The sequence below is a fragment of the Mustelus asterias genome, chromosome 30, assembly GCF_964213995.1.
Source record: "Mustelus asterias chromosome 30, sMusAst1.hap1.1, whole genome shotgun sequence".
Taxonomy (NCBI): domain Eukaryota; kingdom Metazoa; phylum Chordata; class Chondrichthyes; order Carcharhiniformes; family Triakidae; genus Mustelus; species Mustelus asterias.
In genome coordinates, this window is record NC_135830.1 from 19132708 (window position 1) to 19152160 (window position 19453).

At 46.5% G+C, this 19453-nt stretch overlaps 1 protein-coding gene across 1 annotated transcript in view; it reads left to right on the plus strand.

Moving 5' to 3' along the window:
* LOC144480932 (uncharacterized) overlaps window positions 1–9793 on the plus strand; it is a 28052-nt gene extending 18259 nt beyond the window's left edge. Inside the window, exons 3-4 of the mRNA XM_078200556.1 lie at window positions 7053–7174; window positions 9730–9793. Coding sequence (XP_078056682.1) covers window positions 7053–7174; window positions 9730–9793 — 186 coding nt within the window. The remainder of the gene's footprint in view (window positions 1–7052; window positions 7175–9729) is intronic.
* The last annotated feature ends 9660 nt before the right edge of the window (window positions 9794–19453 follow it).

Sequence of the window (19453 nt, forward strand, 5' to 3'; positions counted from 1 at the left end):
TGGGATTAGTGACAAACAGATGGAACACCTATTTACGGGTAAGAAACACCCAAAGTTATCTGGCTGCCAGATGCAGCAGTTGACCAAAGTCTGGTTCAATGCAAAGGGACTCCAGGGAAAGCTCTGGGAATGATATTAGGGCTCCCCATAATCAATGACGATCGGGTCGGACTGAGGGTCTTTGAAGTGGAAAATATCGGGACTATCCATGAGGATATCTGGATAGGGCACGACGGCACTTTACCGCACGCAGTGGACAAAGAAGGGAGACTCATAGGCACTACTCTGGACAGATGTCAGCAAACTGACGAAATAATCGCATGCCTGTACCCAGTTTACTTAAATGAGCATGCACTGTGTGGCTTCAGAACAAACACTCGCCTAAATTGCTCAGTAGAAGCTCGTAGCCTGGACTCCGACATAACTCGGGTGGCTTACAAGGGAGCAGGGAGATACTGTCTCACCACCTCCCTGAAACAATAGCAGTATGGCGCGACACATTGTAACATTACTGACACTACATTCTGCATCAAACCAGACATACCAGCCAGGGTGGGTCTTATTCAACTAATAGACATTCTCAAGAGGGAGAGGGTAGATTTAAACGCCACTACGAGCTCCAACAGACCTCAGGGGAGTACCATGAGAAATATGACACAAGCCTAAAACCCCTACCGGAGCAGTTGAACCAAATTCGGATAAAGTTGGCTACAGCCCACAGGACCATTGCCAAAGTAATACAGCAGACCCCAGAGGTGAAAAGGAAAATTAAAGAAATTAAGGCCACCTCGTGGTGGAATGATCTTTGGGGCTGGGGCTCAAACGTCCAAATCCACCCATTCGTTTGCATAATGTCACAGCTGGTGGTGTTACTGATTTTATTCACCCTGGTGTATTTCATCACCCTCACAGTCCAATGGGCGGCACGGTAGCACAGTGGTTAGCACTGCTGCTTCACAGCTCCAGGGTCCCGGGTTCGATTCCCGGCTCGGGTCACTGTCTGTGTGGAGTTTGCACATTCTCCTCGTGTCTGCGTGGGTTTCCTCTGGGTACTCCGGTTTCCTCCCACAGTCCAAAGATGTGCAGGTTAGGTTGATTGGCCAGGTTAAAAATTGCCCCTTAGAGTCCTGGGATGTGTAGATTAGTGGGTAAATATGTGGGGGTAGGGCCTGGGTGGGATTGTGGTCGGTGCAGACTCGATGGGCCGAATGGCCTCCTTCTGCACTGTAGGGTTTCTATGATTTCTATGATTTCTAATTCAGCCGATGGAAGAAGAGGGTCACCTAGAAGCAGAACACAGGGGTCACCCTCGAATCACTGTCCCCTCTATTTCAATAGAGCAATGTTTATAGGAAACCTGCCTGTTTGCGATTTGCACTAGTGGACAGTTGGAAATCCTAATATCGAAATGTACTCTGGATTCGTGAATACTTTATTGTGATGTCTGTTGAATGTTTTCTTTGTAATTGGCTTATGGTAACGATGGTGTTTTAGAACATGCGGTTGGTTGTATCTGTAGAATGTTTGCTGTGTGTAGCTTCTGGAATGTAAATATATTGTGGGGATGTGTTATTAATTTGCATGCCAATGCCTGACCCTTACTTGACTGTTCAGTGACTGGGGAATTCCCGACTGATATTAGTCGTGGATCCGTGATCCATCATGCTTCGTGTTCAGGATCAACAGAAGGGACTGTGGACAAACGGGCCACCTAAGATGGTGGTTTGCAAGAGCATGCTGGGATAATTGGACAAGCACTGAAACAGACGGCTGCAGCCACAAAAGAAATTGGCCAGAGAGAAACAGGAGCTGCAATACTCAGGGTAGGGCCTGGGTGGGATTGTGGTCGGTGCAGACTCGATGGGCCGAATGGCCTCCTTCTGCACTGTAGGGATTCTATGAATACACAGGATATCGGCCATCTCCACGACAAAGGACATTTTCTGGCCAAACTGGGTTGTTTACCAGACATAAGGGCACCGTAATCGCTTATTTGGGAGGGAGATATTTGACCTACGTGCCTCCAACACCTACAGACATGGCTGTTAGGCACATAGTAAGAAGTTTAACAACACCAGGTTAAAGTCCAACAGGTTTATTTGGCAGCAAAAGCCACACAAGCTTTCGGAGCTCTTAGCCCCTTCTTCAGGTGAGTGGGAATTCTGTTCACAAACAGAGTTTATAAAGACACAGACTCAATTTACATGAATAATGGTTGGAATGCGAATACTTACAACTAATCAAGTCTTTAAGAAACGAAACAATGTGAGTGGAGAGAGCATCAAGACAGGCTAAAAAGATGTGTATTGTCTCCAGACAAGACAGCCAGTGAAACTCTGCAGGTCCACGCAACAGTTAGGCACACACCCAGCGATCAGGGTAGCACCACCTGGATTGGACCCCATCGATCAAGTCCTGATCGATTGATTGGCAATGGCCAAAAGGGTGCGGAAACCAATGAGGTATAAAGGGTGCTGCACAACAGAAGAAACTCTCTCTTCTCCAATGAGTGACAAGAATGGTGACCACCACCAGCAAGAGGAGAGCCACCCCACCCAAGAAGGAAGGAAGACCAGAGCCAGAGTATCAGACCAGACCAAAGGGCTAGACTACGCAGAGACCAGCACACAGATGAAAGCCAATATCTGCCTGGGTACTCGCCAGTCACGCAAAAGTTAAGTCAAGGTCTAGTATTGGACTCGAACTTGGATATTCTATAAGATAACTTATTGTTGATTGGGTGGGTGATTATTAATTATGTGTAAATGAATATTATTGTACTAACAAGAAGTCTATTTGCAATTTGTTGTCCACTGTATAAGGGTTAAACAGACTGTGTGGCAGGTGCAGCAACAGGTGTATAAAGAATATAGTAGGGGGCTGAGAACACAGCCTTGTGGGGCACCGGTGTTGAGGATGATCGTGGAGGAGGTGTTGTTGCCCATCCTTACTGATTGTGTTAGGAATCACAGGATCCAGTCACAGAAGGAGGTGCTGAAGCCCAGGCCACGGAGTTTGGAGATGAGTTTCGTGGGAGTAATGCTGTTGAAGGCTGAGCTGGAGTCAATAAATAGGAGTCTGACACAGATGTCCTTGTTATCTAGGTGTTCCAGGATTGAGTGCAGGGCCAGGGAGATGGCATCTGTTGTGGACCTGTTGCGCAATAGGCAAACTGTAGTGGATCCCCAGGTAGTCTGGGAGGCTGGAATTGATTTGTGCCATGTCTAGCCTTTCGAAGCAGACTAGCCTTTTGAAGAATTGTAAACAGTGCGGTCATGCTGTCGTTCTGGAACAGGTTTTGCAGAAATAGATTTGTGGTCATTGACACCCTGGTTTAGAATATCTTTAATAGCTACTGTCTCAGTCTCTCTGGTGCAATTGGTCAGTGCGTTCGGCTGTTAGGGCGGCACGGTAGCACAGTGGTTAGCACTGCTGCTTCACAGCTCCAGGGTCCCGGGTTCGATTCCCGGCTCGGGTCGCTGTCTGTGTGGAGTTTGCACATTCTCCTCGTGTCTGCGTGGGTTTCCTCCGGGTGCTCCGGTTTCCTCCCACAGTCCAAAGATGTGCGGGTTAGGTTGATTGGCCAGGTTAAAAAATTGCCCCTTAGAGTCCTGGGGTGTGTAGGTTAGAGGGATTAGCGGGTAAATATGTGGGGGTAGGGCTTGGGTGGGATTGTGGTCGGTGCAGACTCGATGGGCCGAATGGCCTCCTTCTGCACTGTAGGGTTTCTATGGTTTCTATGGTTTAACCAAAAGGTTGGTGGTTCGAAACCACCCAGGGACGGAGCTTTTAATGTTCTCTCCGCATCGTCATTCATAGGCGAATAGTTGCAGGTTGACAATGAACCCCTGGGCGTCAATAAAAAAAGCTCTCAAGTGTTACCAGCTGTACTGTTATCTGATGTTACCAACATTATTCAATGACTATTGATTTCAAACATATTGCATATAATAATATAAATATATATATGCTAATATATATATGCTTCCATAATACCATTAAACTTAACTATTAGAATCAAAACATTAATTTGTGGCTGAGCATTTATTCCAATTCCATATTCCTGCTCCCATTCATTGCTGGATGGATCAGAAATCTGTCTAAACCAGAGTGAAATGTGTTCAATGATGTAGCATTTACAACCCTCTGGTGTAGTGAATTCTGAAGATTCGCTACTCATTGAGTGAAGCAATTTCTCCTCATTTCAGTCCTAAATCATCACCGCATTCTCTGATTCATAGAAATCATAGAAACCCTACAGTGCAGAAGGAGGCCATTCGGCCCATCGAGTCTGCACCGACCACAATCCCACCCAGGCCCTACCCCCACGTATTTACCCGTTAATCCCTCTAACCTATGCATCTCAGGATTCTAAGGGGCAATTTTTAACCTGGCCAATCAACCTAACCCGCACATCTTTGGACTGTGGGAGGAAACCGGAGCACCCGGAGGAAACCCACGCAGACACGAGGAGAATGTGCAAACTCCACACAGACAGTAACCCAAGCCGCGAATCGAACCCGGGACCCTGGAGCTGTGAAGCAGCAGTGCTAACCACTGCGCTACTGTGCCGCCCGATTGTGCTGTTTTAGATTCCCGGACCAGAGAAAATACACTCAGCATCCACCCTATCAAACTCGTAGAATCAGAGAATCCCTGCAGTACAGAAGGAGGCCATTCGGTACACCAAATCCTGCACAGACAACTATTCCACCATATTCCCATCATGCCACGTATTCACCTTGCTAATCCCTCTGACACTGAGGGGCAAGTTAGCATGTCCAATCCACCGAATCCACACACCTTTGGACTATGGGAGGAAAGCGGAGTACCCGGAAGGAAACACACAGACAAGGGGAAAACATGCAAACTCCACACAGACAGTCACACGAAGGCTGAAGTGAACCCGAGTCGCTGACGCTATGGGGCAGTAGTGCTACACTCAGTCAGTATTGTGTAGGTATTCTTGAGACCTCCTCTCATTGTGTGAAAGTCCAGAGAATTTCAGTTCAGTTTTGTCAACCTGTCATCACAGGGCAACGTCCTCATCCCAGAGAAGAATCTAGTGAACCTTCACTGTACCGTCTCCCATAAAAGTATCAGCTACTCTGACGAAGGGTCATCCTGACTCCAAACGTTGACTTTATAATCTCTCCACAGATGCTGTAATACCTGTTACGATTTTGCCGCGTTTTCTGTTTCTGATTCAGTTTCCAGCAACCTCACTATTTTGTTTTTATTCTGTCTAAAAGGGGAGACCCCAACTGCACACACTATTCCAGATGTGGTCTCAACAAAACCCCGAATAACTGTAGCAAGATTTCAAACACTTCGAAACTTAACTCCATGCTGAAGGCTGGAAGGAGAGGGTGACAGTGGATAATTGGCATTGTGAACATTCCTGTAATCAGTAACTGGGAGGATCAGGAAGATGTGATATCTGTGTCTCTTTATACTCAGTAAGAAGTTTAACAACACCAGGTTAAAGTCCAACAGGTTTATTTGGTAGCAAAAGCCACACAAGCTTTCGGAGCCCTAAGCTCTGGGGCTTAGAGCTCCGAAAGCTTGTGTGGCTTTTGCTACCAAATAAACCTGTTGGACTTTAACCTGGTGTTGTTAAACTTCTTACTGTGTTTACCCCAGTCCAACGCCGGCATCTCCACATCATCTCTTTATACTGTCAACTCTAAACGCCATCTCCTCTCGTTACCAGTGTCTTACATTCCCTGCCCCTGCTTTCCAGGTAAAGTTCGGGTTCACCAACTGTCTGTGTCTGTATCAAGCAGCTAATTGACCCTGAAGCTGGACAGCCAGAGGGAGCTGGGTGAGAGGCAGCGACAGAAACAGGAAGAGAAGTGTCAAGAGAAGTGGGCGGCACGGTAGCACAGTGGTTAGCACTGCTGCTTCACAGCTCCAGGGACCTGGGTTCGATTCCCGGCTTGGGTCAATGTCTGTGCGGAGTTTGCACATTCTCCTCGTGTCTGCGTGGGTTTCCTCCAGGTGCTCCGGTTTCCTCCCACAGTCCAAAGATGTGCGGGTTAGGTTGATTGGCCGTGCTAAAATTGCCCTCAGTGTCCTGGGATGCGTAGGTTAGAGGGATTAGTGGGTAAATATATAGGGATGTGGGGGTAGGGCCTGGGTGGGATTGTGGTCGGTGCAGACTCGATGGGCCGAATGGCCTCTTGCTGTGCTGTAGGGTTTCTATGATTTCTATGATGATAGTGTCTTGTAAATGACTTGTGTCAGTTGCTCTCCATGATGAATGCCTGCCCTGTGTTACCTTGCAAGATTTACAGAAGCCACAGTGGTGAGTTTGGTGGGTTTTGAAAGCTGAAAGTACCACATGAGCAGCTCGCGGGACTAGTTCACCTCACTGTCGATTTCATGTTCCAGTAACAGGATTCGCTGTTTCCATTGCCTGATGCAGTCACTTGTGTTTGATCTAAACATGACAATTTGAAGGAGAAACTTGGTTTTGGTGAATGGAAGTTTTGAAATAAAAATAAAAGGTAGAGGGTTCATGGATCATAGAAACCCTGATGTGGAGATGCCGGCGTTGGACTGGGGTAAGCACAGTTAGAAGTTTAACATAGAAACCCTACAGTGCAGAAAGAGGCCATTTGGCCCATCAAGTCTACACCGACCACAGTCCCACCCAGGCCCTACCCCCATATCCCTACATATATACCCGCTAATCTACCCTAAGGGGCAATTTTAGCACGGCCAATCAACCTAACCCACGCATCTTTGGACTGTGGGAGGAAACCGGAGCTCCCGGAGGAAACCCACGCAGACACGAGGAGAATGTGCAAACTCCACACAGACAGTGACCCAAGCCGGGAATCGAACCCAGGTCCCTGGAGCTGTGAAGCAGCAGTGCTAACCACTGTGCTACCATGCCGGATAAATTAGGCTTTTAAAGACCTTGCATTCGCTTACCTGGTGGTTAGGATTCAATGCTTTCACCGCCACGGCTCGGGTTCGATTCCCGTTCAGGGAATGAAGTTTTGTTGCTGTGTAATATATCTGCGTTACTTCCTCGTCAACACCAGTTCTGTCGCAATCGTATGAGAGAGAATTACGCACTTGCGTCTGAAATGGAAATGTCAGATGTCAACAGTAAAAAAGACAGCAATAGGCTACAAAGAGCTGGCGATCAAGATGGCGATGCAAGGTAAAATCTGGCTGTTAATGGGGTAGATTTATTGTTTCCACTGACACAAATATCTCACAGATGTGGGTTCAAATCTCGGGCTCAATGACAAGAAAACCTTTCACTAAACCAGACTCTCCGACTTCCAGTGAAGTGGAGGCAGTTTTCACTCAGAAATCAGGATCTGTGATATTAACATAGAAACATAGAAACCCTACAGTGCAGAAGGAGGCCATTCGGACCATCGAGTCTGCACCAACCACAATCCCACCCAAGCCCTACCCCCACATATTTACCGGCTAATCCCTCTAACTACACATCTCAGGGACAATTTTTAACCTGGCCAATCAACCTAACCCACACATCTTTGGACTGTGGGAGGAAACCGGAGCACCCGGAGGAAACCCACGCAGACACGAGGAGAATGTGCAAACTCCACACAGACAGTGACCCGAGCCAGGAATCGAACCCGGGACCCTGGAGCTGTGAAGCAGCAGTGCTAACCACTGCTAACCACTGTGCTACCGTGCCGCCCATTAACAAAGCGGGTTGGAGAAAGACTCAGTTTGAGGGTTGACGCTGCCGGAGGAATGGAGAGCTGAAGTTCACCCAGAAAAGCAGCAAAGTTTGGCGGCACGGTAGCACAGTGGTTAGCACTGCTGCTTCACAGCTCCAGGGTCCTGGGTTCGATTCCCGGCTCGGGTCACTGTCTGTGTGGAGTTTGCACATTCTCCTCGTGTCTGCGTGGGTTTCCTCCGGGTGCTCCGGTTTCCTCCCACAGTCCAAAGATGTGCGGGTTAGGTTGATTGGCCAGGTTAAAAATTGCCCCTTAGAGTCCTGAGATGTGTAGGTTAGAGGGATTAGTGGGTAAATATGTGGGGGTAGGGCTTGGGTGGGATTGTGGTCGGTGCAGACTCGATGGGCCGAATGGCCTCCTTCTGCACTGTAGGGTTTCTATGATTCTATGATTTAGAAGCAATAGCGCCCAACATATGACTCGAACCCATGATCAAGAGTCTCATGCTGAACTGACTGAGCTCGCTAGGCAGTGACTGAGCCAACAGGGACAGTCGAAGCAATAGCGAAATGATGATTTGTCCAGGATCTGTCGTAAGCTCGTAGATTTCAACCTCCAAAGCGTGAATCATACCCCTGGATTAACGAGCCACCGCTGAGGGAAAGCTCCACTGAAGATCATTTCATTGCCATGCAAAGCCAGCTAGCTCTCTGCAATGAAAGGTTAAACTGCTCAAAAAAACTCAGGAAGTCAGGCAGCGTTTGTATACAGGAAAACACATCTCATCTTTCACCTCCATGACCTTTCACTAAAACTGGGGCAAGTGAGAAATCTAGGAGGTTTCGAACAAGTGATGTCCAGGAGAGTGGAAGGATAACACCAGGTAAGGGCTCTTTTAGAGTGGAAGCTGGGGGGGGGATTAAATGGGAAAATAATTCATGGTTCATAGTCTCCACGTGAAGGAAACAGAGAATGACAGAATGATTACACCACAGAATGAGACCATTGCAAAGTACTTTGCAGGACTCACATGTGCAGTGGACAAAGCAGAGCCACTGGATGTACTGCACATAGATTTCCAGGATGTATTTGATAAACCGTCATATCAAAGGTTAGTGCAGAAATTAAAAATCTCTTTGTGCAGAGTGTAATGCATTGGCCTGGATAGAAGATTGGTGAGCGAACCAAAAATAACACTGCCATCATTGGGGAATAATCTGGTCAGCAGGATGTGTGGAGTTTGCACATTCTGTGTGGAATTTGCACATTCTCCTCGTGTCTGCGTGGGTTTCCTCTGGGTGCTCCGGTTTCCTCCCACAGTCCAAAGATGTGCGGGTTAGGTTGATTGGCCATGCTATAAATTGCCCTCAGTGTCCTGAGATGCGTAGGTTAGAGGGATTAGTGGGTAAAATGTGCAGGGATAAGGGGGTAGGGCCTGGGTGGGATTGTGGTCGGTGTAGACTCGATGGGCCGAATGGCCTCTTTCTGTACTGTCGGGTTTCTATGATTCTATGATGTGATGAGAGGTGTGCCACAGGGATTGTTGGTGCTGAGTCCTCAACTGTTTACAATTTATGTATAAGACTGAAAATACTATCACTTAATTTGCTGAAAGCACATTTGGAAGAGGGCGGCACGGTAGCACAGTGGTTAGCACTGCTGCTTCACAGCTCCAGGGTCCCGGGTTCGATTCCCGGCTCGGGTCACTGTCTGTGTGGAGTTTGCACATTCTCCTCGTGTCTGCGTGGGTTTCCTCCGGGTGCTCCGGTTTCCTCCCACAGTCCAAAGATGTGTGGGTTAGGTTGATTGGCCAGGTTAAAAAAATTGCTCCTTAGAGTCCTGGGATGTGTAGATTAGCGGGTAAAATATGTGGAGGTAGGGCCTGGGTGGGATTGTGGTCGGTGCAGACTCGATGGGCCAAATGGCCTCCTTCTGCACTGTAGGGTTTCTATGATTCTATGTAAGGAGGCTACAAATGGAATATTAAGAGGTTTAGTGAAAGGGCAAATGTCTGACAAACGGATTATAATTTTAGGACACTTGAAATTGTTTATTTTAGCAGCAAGAACAAAAATGAAGCCTATTATCCAAATGATGAGAGATTGCAGAGCTCTGAGACATAGCACTATCTGGATACACAGTGCATAAATCACAAAATGTCACTTTTAATATACAGCAAGCAATTAGGAAGAGCTAATGTAATAGTATCCTTCATTGTGAGGGTAATTGATAACAGGGTTTTGATTACACCATATTTGGAGTTAGTATGCGGTATTGATTCATAAATTTGAATTCTCTGGTTAGTTCCTTCTGCATTGTCTCACCTGTCAACTGACAACATTTTGCAAAATATCCTCTCAATCCATCGCCATGCATCACGTTCAGAGATGAGGAAATTTGGTGTTGTGGACAAATTTACACCAAGAATGTTCATTTGAGAGCAAGAAGCTTTCGACGGAAATTTCACTCTACTATTGGAGATTATGGGGCGTGGGCAATGGGGACAGGCGGTTTGATGCAACGGATTGTGAGAAACTCGTTCCACTGACGAGGGTCAGTGACCACAGGTCTGGGATTGGAGTTAATTACAGAAAGACAGACTTGCATTTATATAGCACCTTTCCAGACCAGCGGGCATTGCAAAATGCTTTCCAGCCAATGAGGGACCTTTTGGAGAACCATACTTATTGTGATGTTAGAATCCGATTCATTAGTGAAATTATCAACACCCCTACTAAACCACTCACTCGAAAGTAGAACGACATTTGTACATCACGAGGAAATATCTGGTGAAGCATGAGTTACAAAATTAATGTTCATGCATATGTTTAAGCAGCAATGTTTAAGAGCTGCAAATGGGTTTTTTCATCAGCTCCCTATATCCCTGAATTCCCTCGGAGACCAGAAACCTGTCTATTCCATCATTAAATGAGCTTGATGATGGTGCATCCATGTAGTGATTTCCAAAGATGCACAACCCTTTGAGTGAAGTAATTTCTCCTTATCTCAGGGGAAATCTCTTGGCTTCCACCCTGTCAAAACGCAATTAGAATTGTGTACGTTTAATGAGATCGACTTTCATTCTTTTAAACTCCAGAAAAATTCAGCCCAATTTACTCAGCCTCTCATCACAGGACAACTCCCTCATCCCAGGGAACAACCTGATGTAACTTCTCTGTATTGTATCCAATGCAAATATATCCTTAATTAAATATGGATATCATAACTGCACAGAATAATGGTCGCTGTAAAACGCTGCCCAATTGCAGCAACACTGCGTTATTCTTGTACTCCAGTCTGCTGGCAATAAAGACCAGAATGTAATTTATCTTCTTAATTACTTGCTGCTCCTAGATGCTAGCTTTATCCCTGCACAAACACACCGGGTGCTCCGGATTCCTCCCACAGTCCAAAGATGCGCGGGTTCGGTTGATTGGCCATGCTAAAAAAAAATTGCCCCTTAGTGTCCTGAGATGCGTAGGTTAGAGGGATTAGCGGGTGATATGTGTAGAGATATGGGAGTAGGGCCTGGGCAGACTTGATGGGCCGAATGGCCTCTTTCTGTACTGTATGGTTTCTATGGTTATAATTTTGTTTAGAATATCAACACTTAATTTTCTCGTCTTTTCAAATATCATTCCTTTTTTTTTACGAAGAACAGAATATCTATTCACCTTCCAAAATTACACACGATCTGTCATCTTGCCCACTCATCAAAGCTGTCTGTATCTCCTCCCAGAGCCTCTGCGTCTTTCCTACAGCTCCCGATGTGGAGATGCCGGCGTTGGACTGGAGTGGGCACAGTAAAAAGTCTCACCAGGTTAAAGTCCAACAGGTTTATTTGATATCACGAGCTTTCGGATCGCTGCTCCTTCATCATTTGAGTCAGCGCTCCGATGATGCCAAATAAATCTGATGGGCTTTAATCTATTGCTCCCATCAGCTAAATTCCGCCTACACGCTCCAACAAGAATTGAACTCATGACCCCTGGTTTACAAGGCTAGTGCTTTAACCGCTAAGTATTGGAGTCAATTGCTGTGCATAGCTTGGAGTAGAGCGGAGTATTATCAGTGGATTGAAGAACAAGCTGGGTTTTCAGGTAGGGGATGTTTAATGGATGTGGAAATGTCTGAGATGGAGAGCAGGAAGTTAAAAGTTGCAACTTGAAAGTGGCATAATTGGATATATGTGTCGTGTGTGCGTCATGCAATTCTTCTTCAGAGTGAATTTTTGTTGTGACATCTCTGACTTTTCCAGCTCTGATACAAGTTCATCCAGCTGGGAGATTAACCTTGGTTCTCCGTTCACGAGCACTGTGCGGCGTGTTTTGATTAAATGGAGAATCAAACAAAAAGCGATTCATTCCATGACTGGGAATTGAACCCGGGGCCACAGCGTCGAATCCTAATCATTTCACCCTTAGAGAAGCTGATGTGAGAGATTTGCAATGAGTTGATCATCTCTCTTCCGATTGCTTCATTTCAAATAACTTTCACTAAAGACATGGTCACAATGAGGAATGATGGGAAGGGCACATGACAAGATTTGAACTTCAGTTAGAAAATCCCAGTCCATCCCCTGGGCCGGGAATACAGTCTTAATGCTTGCAATCCTGTTTTTTGATTTGATTTATTATTGTCACATGTATTAACATACAGTGAAAAGTATTGTTTCTTGCGCGCTATATAGACAAAACATACTGTTCGTAGAGAAGGAGAGAGTGCAGAATGTAGTGTTACAGCCATAGCTCGGGTGTAGAGACAGATCAGCTTAATGCAAGGTAAGTCCATTCAAAAGTCTGACAGCAGCAGGGAAGAAGCTGTTCTTGAGTCGGTTGGTCTGTGACTTCAGACTTTTGTAACTTTTTCCCAAAGGAAGAAGGTGGAAGAGAGAATGTCCGGGGTGCGTGGGGTCTTTAATTCTGCTGGCTGCATTGCCGAGGTAGCAGGTAGTGTAGACAGAGTCAATGGATGAGAGGCTGGTTTGCGTGATGGATTTGGCTACATTCTCGACCTTTTGTAGTTCCTTGTGGTATTGGGCAGAGCAGGAGCCATACCAAGCTGTGATACAGCCAGAAAGAATGCTTTCTATGGTGCATCTGTAAAAGTTGGTGAGAGTTGTAGCTGACATGTGGAATTTCCTTGGTCTTCTGAGAAAGTAGAGGCGTTGGTGGGCTTTCTTAACTATAGTGTCAGCATGGAGGGACCAGGACAGGTTGTTGGTGATCTGGACACCTAAAAACTTGAAGCTCTCGACCCTTTCTACTTCATCCCCATTGATGTAGACAGGGGCATGTTCTCCTTTACGCTTCCTGAAGTCGATGACAATCTCCTTTATTTTGTTGACATTGAGGGAGAGATTATTGTTGCTGCACCAGTTCACCAGATTCTCTATCTCATTCCTGTACTCTGTCTCGTCATTGTTTGAGATCCGACCCACTACGGTGGTGTCATCAGCAAACTTGAAAATTGAATTGGACGGGAATTTGGCCGCACAGTCACAGGTGTATAAGGAGTATAGTAGGGGGCTGAGAACACAGCCTTGTGGGGCACCGTGTTGAGGATGATCGTGGAGGAGGTGTTATTGCCTATCCTTACTGATTGTGTTCTGTGAGTTAGGAAATTCAGTATCCAATCACAGAGGGAGGTGCCGAGGCCCAGGCCACGGAGTTTGGAGATGAGTTTCGTGGCTATCATAGTGTTGAAGGCTGAGCTGTAGTCAATAAATAGGAGTCTGACATAGGTGTCCTTGTTATCTAGGTGTCCCAGGGTTGAGTGCAGGGCCAGGGAAATGGCGTCTGTTGTAGACCTGTTGCGGCGGTAGGCAAACTGTAGTGGATCCAGGTAGTCCGGGAGGCTGGAATTGATTCGTGCCATGACTAATCTTTCGAAGCACTTCATAATGATGGATGTCAGAGCCACCGGCCCATAGTCATTAAGGCACGCTGCTTGGTTTTTCTTGGGTACCGGGATGATGGTCGTCTTCTTGAAGCAGATAAGGACCTCAGACTGTTGTAAAGAGAGGTTGAAGATGTCTGTGAATACCCCCGCCAGCTGATCCACACAGGATCTGAGTGCATGTCCAGCTACCCCATCTGGAGATTTATTGGAATGTTCCCTCGATGAGGATGATGACCGTCTCTCGGAGGGACTGGGGAAATTGGAGATATTTCTATCTAAACAGGACTTTCGATCCAGTTGTTTCAAATAATGAAAGGTGAATCAAGTCCAAATCTCCCAGCAAGAGCAAATACTTACTCTTTGTCAGCCCTCTCCGTTTCCTTTCCAATATTACCTGAATCGATTGAATAAATCATCACTTTTCCTAAACTCCAAGAATTCAGTGCAAAGTTTCATCTATACTGCTGATCAAAGATCCATCAGCAAGGCAGAGTTGGTTTATTTACGTCTTAACATTTAATGGTTTACAGAGTCAGGGAAGAGAGAGGGAGATGAATAAAAAGAAAAGTCAGTCTTGTGCCCAGATGTTAGGCTGGAGTAATTAAATGACAGTGGGGTTATGCTGCAACTGTACAGGACCTTGGTGAGACCACATTTGGAATATTGTGTGCAGTTCTGGTCACCTCACTATAAGAAGGATGTGGAAGCGCTGGAAAGAGTGCAGAGGAGATTTACCAGGATGCTGCCTGGTTTGGAGGGTAGGTCTTATGAGGAAAGGTTGAGGGAGCTAGGGCTGTTCTCTCTGGAGCGGAGGAGGCTGAGGGGAGACTTAATAGAGGTTTATAAAATGATGAAGGGGATAGATAGAGTGAATGTTCAAAGACTATTTCCTCGGGTGGATGGAGCTATTACAAGGGGGCATAACTATAGGGTTCGTGGTGGGAGATATAGGAAGGATATCAGAGGTAGGTTCTTTACGCAGAGAGTGGTTGGGGTGTGGAATGGACTGCCTGCAGTGATAGTGGAGTCAGACATTTTAGGAACACTTAAGCGGTTATTGGATAGGCACATGGAGCACACCAGGATGATAGGGAGTGGGATAGCTTGATCTTGGTTTCAGATAAAGCTCGTGGGCTGAAGGGCCTGTTCTGTGCTGTACTGTTCTATGTTCTATGTTCTATTACTGTTTCCACTGACGCAATCTCCCAGATCTGGTCCAAATTCCGTGCTAAATGTGAAGAAAACCTCTCGCTGAATTAGACATTCAACTCCCCACCTTCCTGTGAACAAAGAACAATACAGCACAGGAACAGGCCCTTCGGCCCTCCAAGCCCGCGCCGCTCCCTGGTCCAAACTAGACCATTCTTTTGTATCCCTCCATTCCCACTCCGTTCCTGTGGCTATCTAGATAAGTCTTAAACGTTCCCAGTGTGTCCGCCTCCACCACCTTGCCCAGCAGCGCATTCCAGGCCCCCACCACCCTTTGCGAAAATACATCCTTCTGATATCCGTGTTAAAACTGCCCCCCCACCCTCACCTTGAACCTATGACCATTCGTTTGTATCCCTCCATTCCCAGGCTGCTCATGTGACTATCCAGGTAAGTCTTAAACGATGCCAGCGTGCCTGCCTCCACCACCTGCTTGGCAGCGTATTCCAGGCCCCCCACCACCCTCTGTGTAAAATACGTCCCTCTGATATCTGAGTTAAACCTCGCCCCTCTCACCTTGAGCTCATGATCGTCACCTCCGACCTGGGAAAAAGCTTCCCACCGCTCACCCTATCTATGCCTTTCATAATTTTATACACCTCTATTAGGTCTCCCCCTCATCCTCCGTCTTTCCAGTGAGAACAACCCCAGTTTACCCAATCTCTCCTCATAACTAAGCCCCACCATACCAGGCAACATCCTGGTAAACCTCCTCTGCACTCTCTCTAAAGCCTCCACGTCCTTCTGGTAGTGTGGCGACCAGAACTGGGCGCAGTATTCCAAATGTGGCCGAACCAACGTTCTATACAACTGCAACATCAGAACTGGAGGAAATTTTCAGTCACAAACCAGCAAGCGTGAGATTAACAAAGCAGGGTGGAGAAACTTAGTTTGAGCTGTGGCACTGCTTGATGAATGGAGAGCTGGAGGTCAGGGGCGACGTTTAAAAATTATAGCACCCAAACCTGAGATTAAGGATTTCATGGTCTACCGACTGAGCTCGTCGGGCACGTGAATTTTGAGGCTTTCCAAATTCTAAAATGCGTAGAGACAAATATGTTTTTTCCATCTGGTGTCTCATCTTGTTCTGATTACAAAGTTTACAATGAATCAACCCACAGAACCCCCAAGGTTACAATGTATTCCTCTCAATCATCAATAAATGCATTCTCATCTTCCACCTCTCAATTGCACCTCCTTCCAAACATTGCAAACATCTGCTATATCTTTCACCTCAATATGTTTGTTCCAAATATTCCAACCAGGAGTGAAACAGCTTCTCGTATGTACACGGTCAAACTGTCTCCCAATTTTAGACTTTTCAAAGAGAGCACCTCTCATTATTCTAAAGTCCAGAAAGAACAGACAGATCCCACTGAATCTCCCCTCCCAGGACAATCGCCTCACTACAGGAATTAATCCAGTGAATCTCAGTTAAACACGGACAGCGAGAGAAAAGAGGGCGCAAAGAACAAGAGAAGTGAGAAAAATTTCCACAGGGAGAGAGAAAGACGGAGATTGAAAGAGTCTGAGACAGGTATACAGCGACAAAGAGAGACAGAGAATGGGGGAGTCACACACAACAGCTGTCCCAACCCACAAGCATGCGGTCCTCTGAATTGGTGAATGGGGAGTAAGTGAATGTCCGCAAGCATAGTCACCTTTTGAAAATGTCTTGATTACTTGTGAGTGTGTTGTGCTGATAGAATCCCTGGAGTGCGTGCTCAGGTTCTCAATGTAAATCAATCTTGCCATGTGCGTGGGAAATAAACTGCAGAAACCCACGATTTGTCCAATAAAAATATAGGATTTGAACGCAGTTTGTCGAAGTCAACACCCAAAGCGAGAATCATACCCCTAGGCCAACAAGCTATCGTTAAGAAAGCTGATCAATTAAGTATACATTGATGACCGTTCAAAGCGGACCAGACGCCTGCACTGAAGGGTGAAAATGCTGTACAAAACACAGGAAGCCAGACAGCGTGTGCGCACAGGGAAACATATCTTATCTTTCACATCCATGATCTTGCATTAACGCTGGGAATGGTTAGAAACGTAGGAAGTTTTAAGTAAGTGCTATCCAGCCGGGAGGAAACAATAATATTTGGTAAGGTGGAAGTCAGGAATGAATAAATGAGGGAAATAGAGAATCAGAGAACGGATGCACCATCGAATGAGGCCTGGTATGGTGGGAAAATCGTATGAGGAAAGGCTGAGGGGCTTGAGGTTGTTTTCGTTAGAGAGAAGAAGGTTAAGAGGTGACTTAATAGAGGCATACAAGATGATCAGAGGATTAGATAGGGTGGATAGTGAGAGCCTTTTTCCTCGGATGGTGATGGCTAGCACGAGGGGACATAGCTTTAAATTGAGGGGTGAGAGATATAGGACAGATAGAACCATAGAACCATAGAAAATTACAGCTCAGGTTCTTTGTTAGAGGTAGGTTCTTTACTCAGAGAGGGCGTCGAATGCCCTGCCTGCAGCAGTGGTGGACTCGTCAGCGTTGAGAGCGTTCAAGTGGTTATTGGATAAACATATGGATGATATTGGAATAGTGTAGATTAGAGGGGCTTTAGATTGGTACCACTGGTCGGCGCAACATCAAAGAACAAACAAAGAACAAAGAACAATACAGCACAGGAACAGGCCCTTCGGCCCTCCAAGTCCGCGCCGCTCCCCGGTCCAGGATTGAATCCTGAATCCAGGATCCCCGCCCAATTTTCCAGCCTATCTTCATACCAATATCCTATCCACCGAGCTGTCCCTCACAGCTACGATGCTTTGTTCATCACAACCTATTAACTCACCCCCACCCCCCCATTCCAGACCATGTGATCTCCAGGGAGAGGCGAAAACCCAGAGTGAAAACCCCAGGGCCAATATGGGGGAAAAAAAAATCTGGGAAATTCCTCTCCGACTCCCTGAGGCGATCGAAACGAGTCCAGGAGATCACAATGGCCCTGATCGGAAAATGCTTCCCAACCCTATTCATTTCCACTTCCACGAACACCATATGAATTCCCTGCCCCCGAGACAGGTTCCCAACTATCCGCAGTCTCGCTCTGTACTGGCACCAGCAAGATGATCATAGAATGAAGCCTTGAAACGAGAAACAAGGAACAATTAGCCCGCGCCGCTCCCTGGTCCAAACTAGACCACTCTTTTGTATCCCTCCATTCCCACTCCGTTCATATAGCTGTCTAGATAAGTCTTAAACGTTCCCAGTGTGTCCGCCTCCACCACCTTGCCCGGCAACACATTCCAGGCCTCCACGACCCTCTGTGTGAAATATGTCCTTCTGATATCTGTGTTAAACCTCCCCCCCTTCACCTTGAACCTATGACCCCTCGTGAACGTCACCACCGACCCGGGGAAAAGCTTCCCACCGTTCACCCTATCTATGCCTTTCATAATTTTATACACCTCTATTAAGTCTCCCCTCATCCTCCGTCTTTCCAAGGAGAACAACCCCAGTTTCCCCAATCTCTCCTCATAACCAAGCCCCTCCATACCAGGCAACATCCTGGTAAACCTCCTCTGCACTCTCTCCAAAGCCTCCACGTCCTTCTGGTAGTGTGGCGACCAGAACTGGACGCAGTATTCCAAATGCGGCCGAACCAACGTTCTATACATCTGCAACATCAGACCCCAACTCTTATACTCTATGCCCCGTCCTATAAAGGCAAGCATGCCATATGCCTTCTTCACCACCTTCTCCACCTGTGACGTCACCTTCAAGGGCCAAAGGGCTGGTACTGCGCTGTAATGTTCTATGTTCTATTATAAATTTATCTGCAGGACCCACATGTGCTGTGGGTAAAGGGGAAACAGAGGATGTGCTGTACATAGATTACACTGGAGCCACAGTGATGAGGTGGGTGGGCTTTGAAAATTGAAAGTTGCACTTAGGAACATAGGAATTGGGAGCAAAAGAAGGCAAATTCAACCCTTCAAACCTGCCCCGCCATTCACTCAGATCATGGTTGATCTCTCCCTGCTCTGAAATTACCCAGTTACCCATATCCCTTTAATCCTTTTTTAAAAATCACAAATGTATCGATCTCCTTCTTGAATTCATTCAACGATTTAGATTCCATCATGCTATGAAGTAGCTCCTCCTCATCTCAGTTTTAAATCTACCGCCTCTCAAACTATATAGAACATAGAACAGTACAGCACAGAACAGGCCCTTCGGCCCACGATGTTGTGCCGAGTTTTATCTGAAACCAAGATCAAGCTATCCCACTCCCTATCATCCTGGTGTGCTCCATCTGCCTATCCAATAACCGCTTAAATGTTCCTAAAGTGTCTGACTCCACTGCAGGCAGTCCATTCCACACCCCAACCACTCTCTGCGTAAAGAACCTACCTCTGATATCCTTCCTATATCTCCCACCATGAACCCTATAGTTATACTTGTGACCTCTTGTTCTCGATTGCCTTGCAAGAGGAATCATTTGGTCTAGGTTTACTCTATCAATCCCTTTTAGAATTTTATATACCTCGATTAAATCCCCTCTCATCTTTCTAAACTTCAGCCGCTTGTGGGACTATTTCACCTCACTGTCGATTTCATGACAAGTGTACTCAATCGGTGATGTCATTGGCTGAAGAAGGCACTTATGTCCCATCCAAACAAGACATATTGATGGAGAAACTTGTCTTTGGCGTAA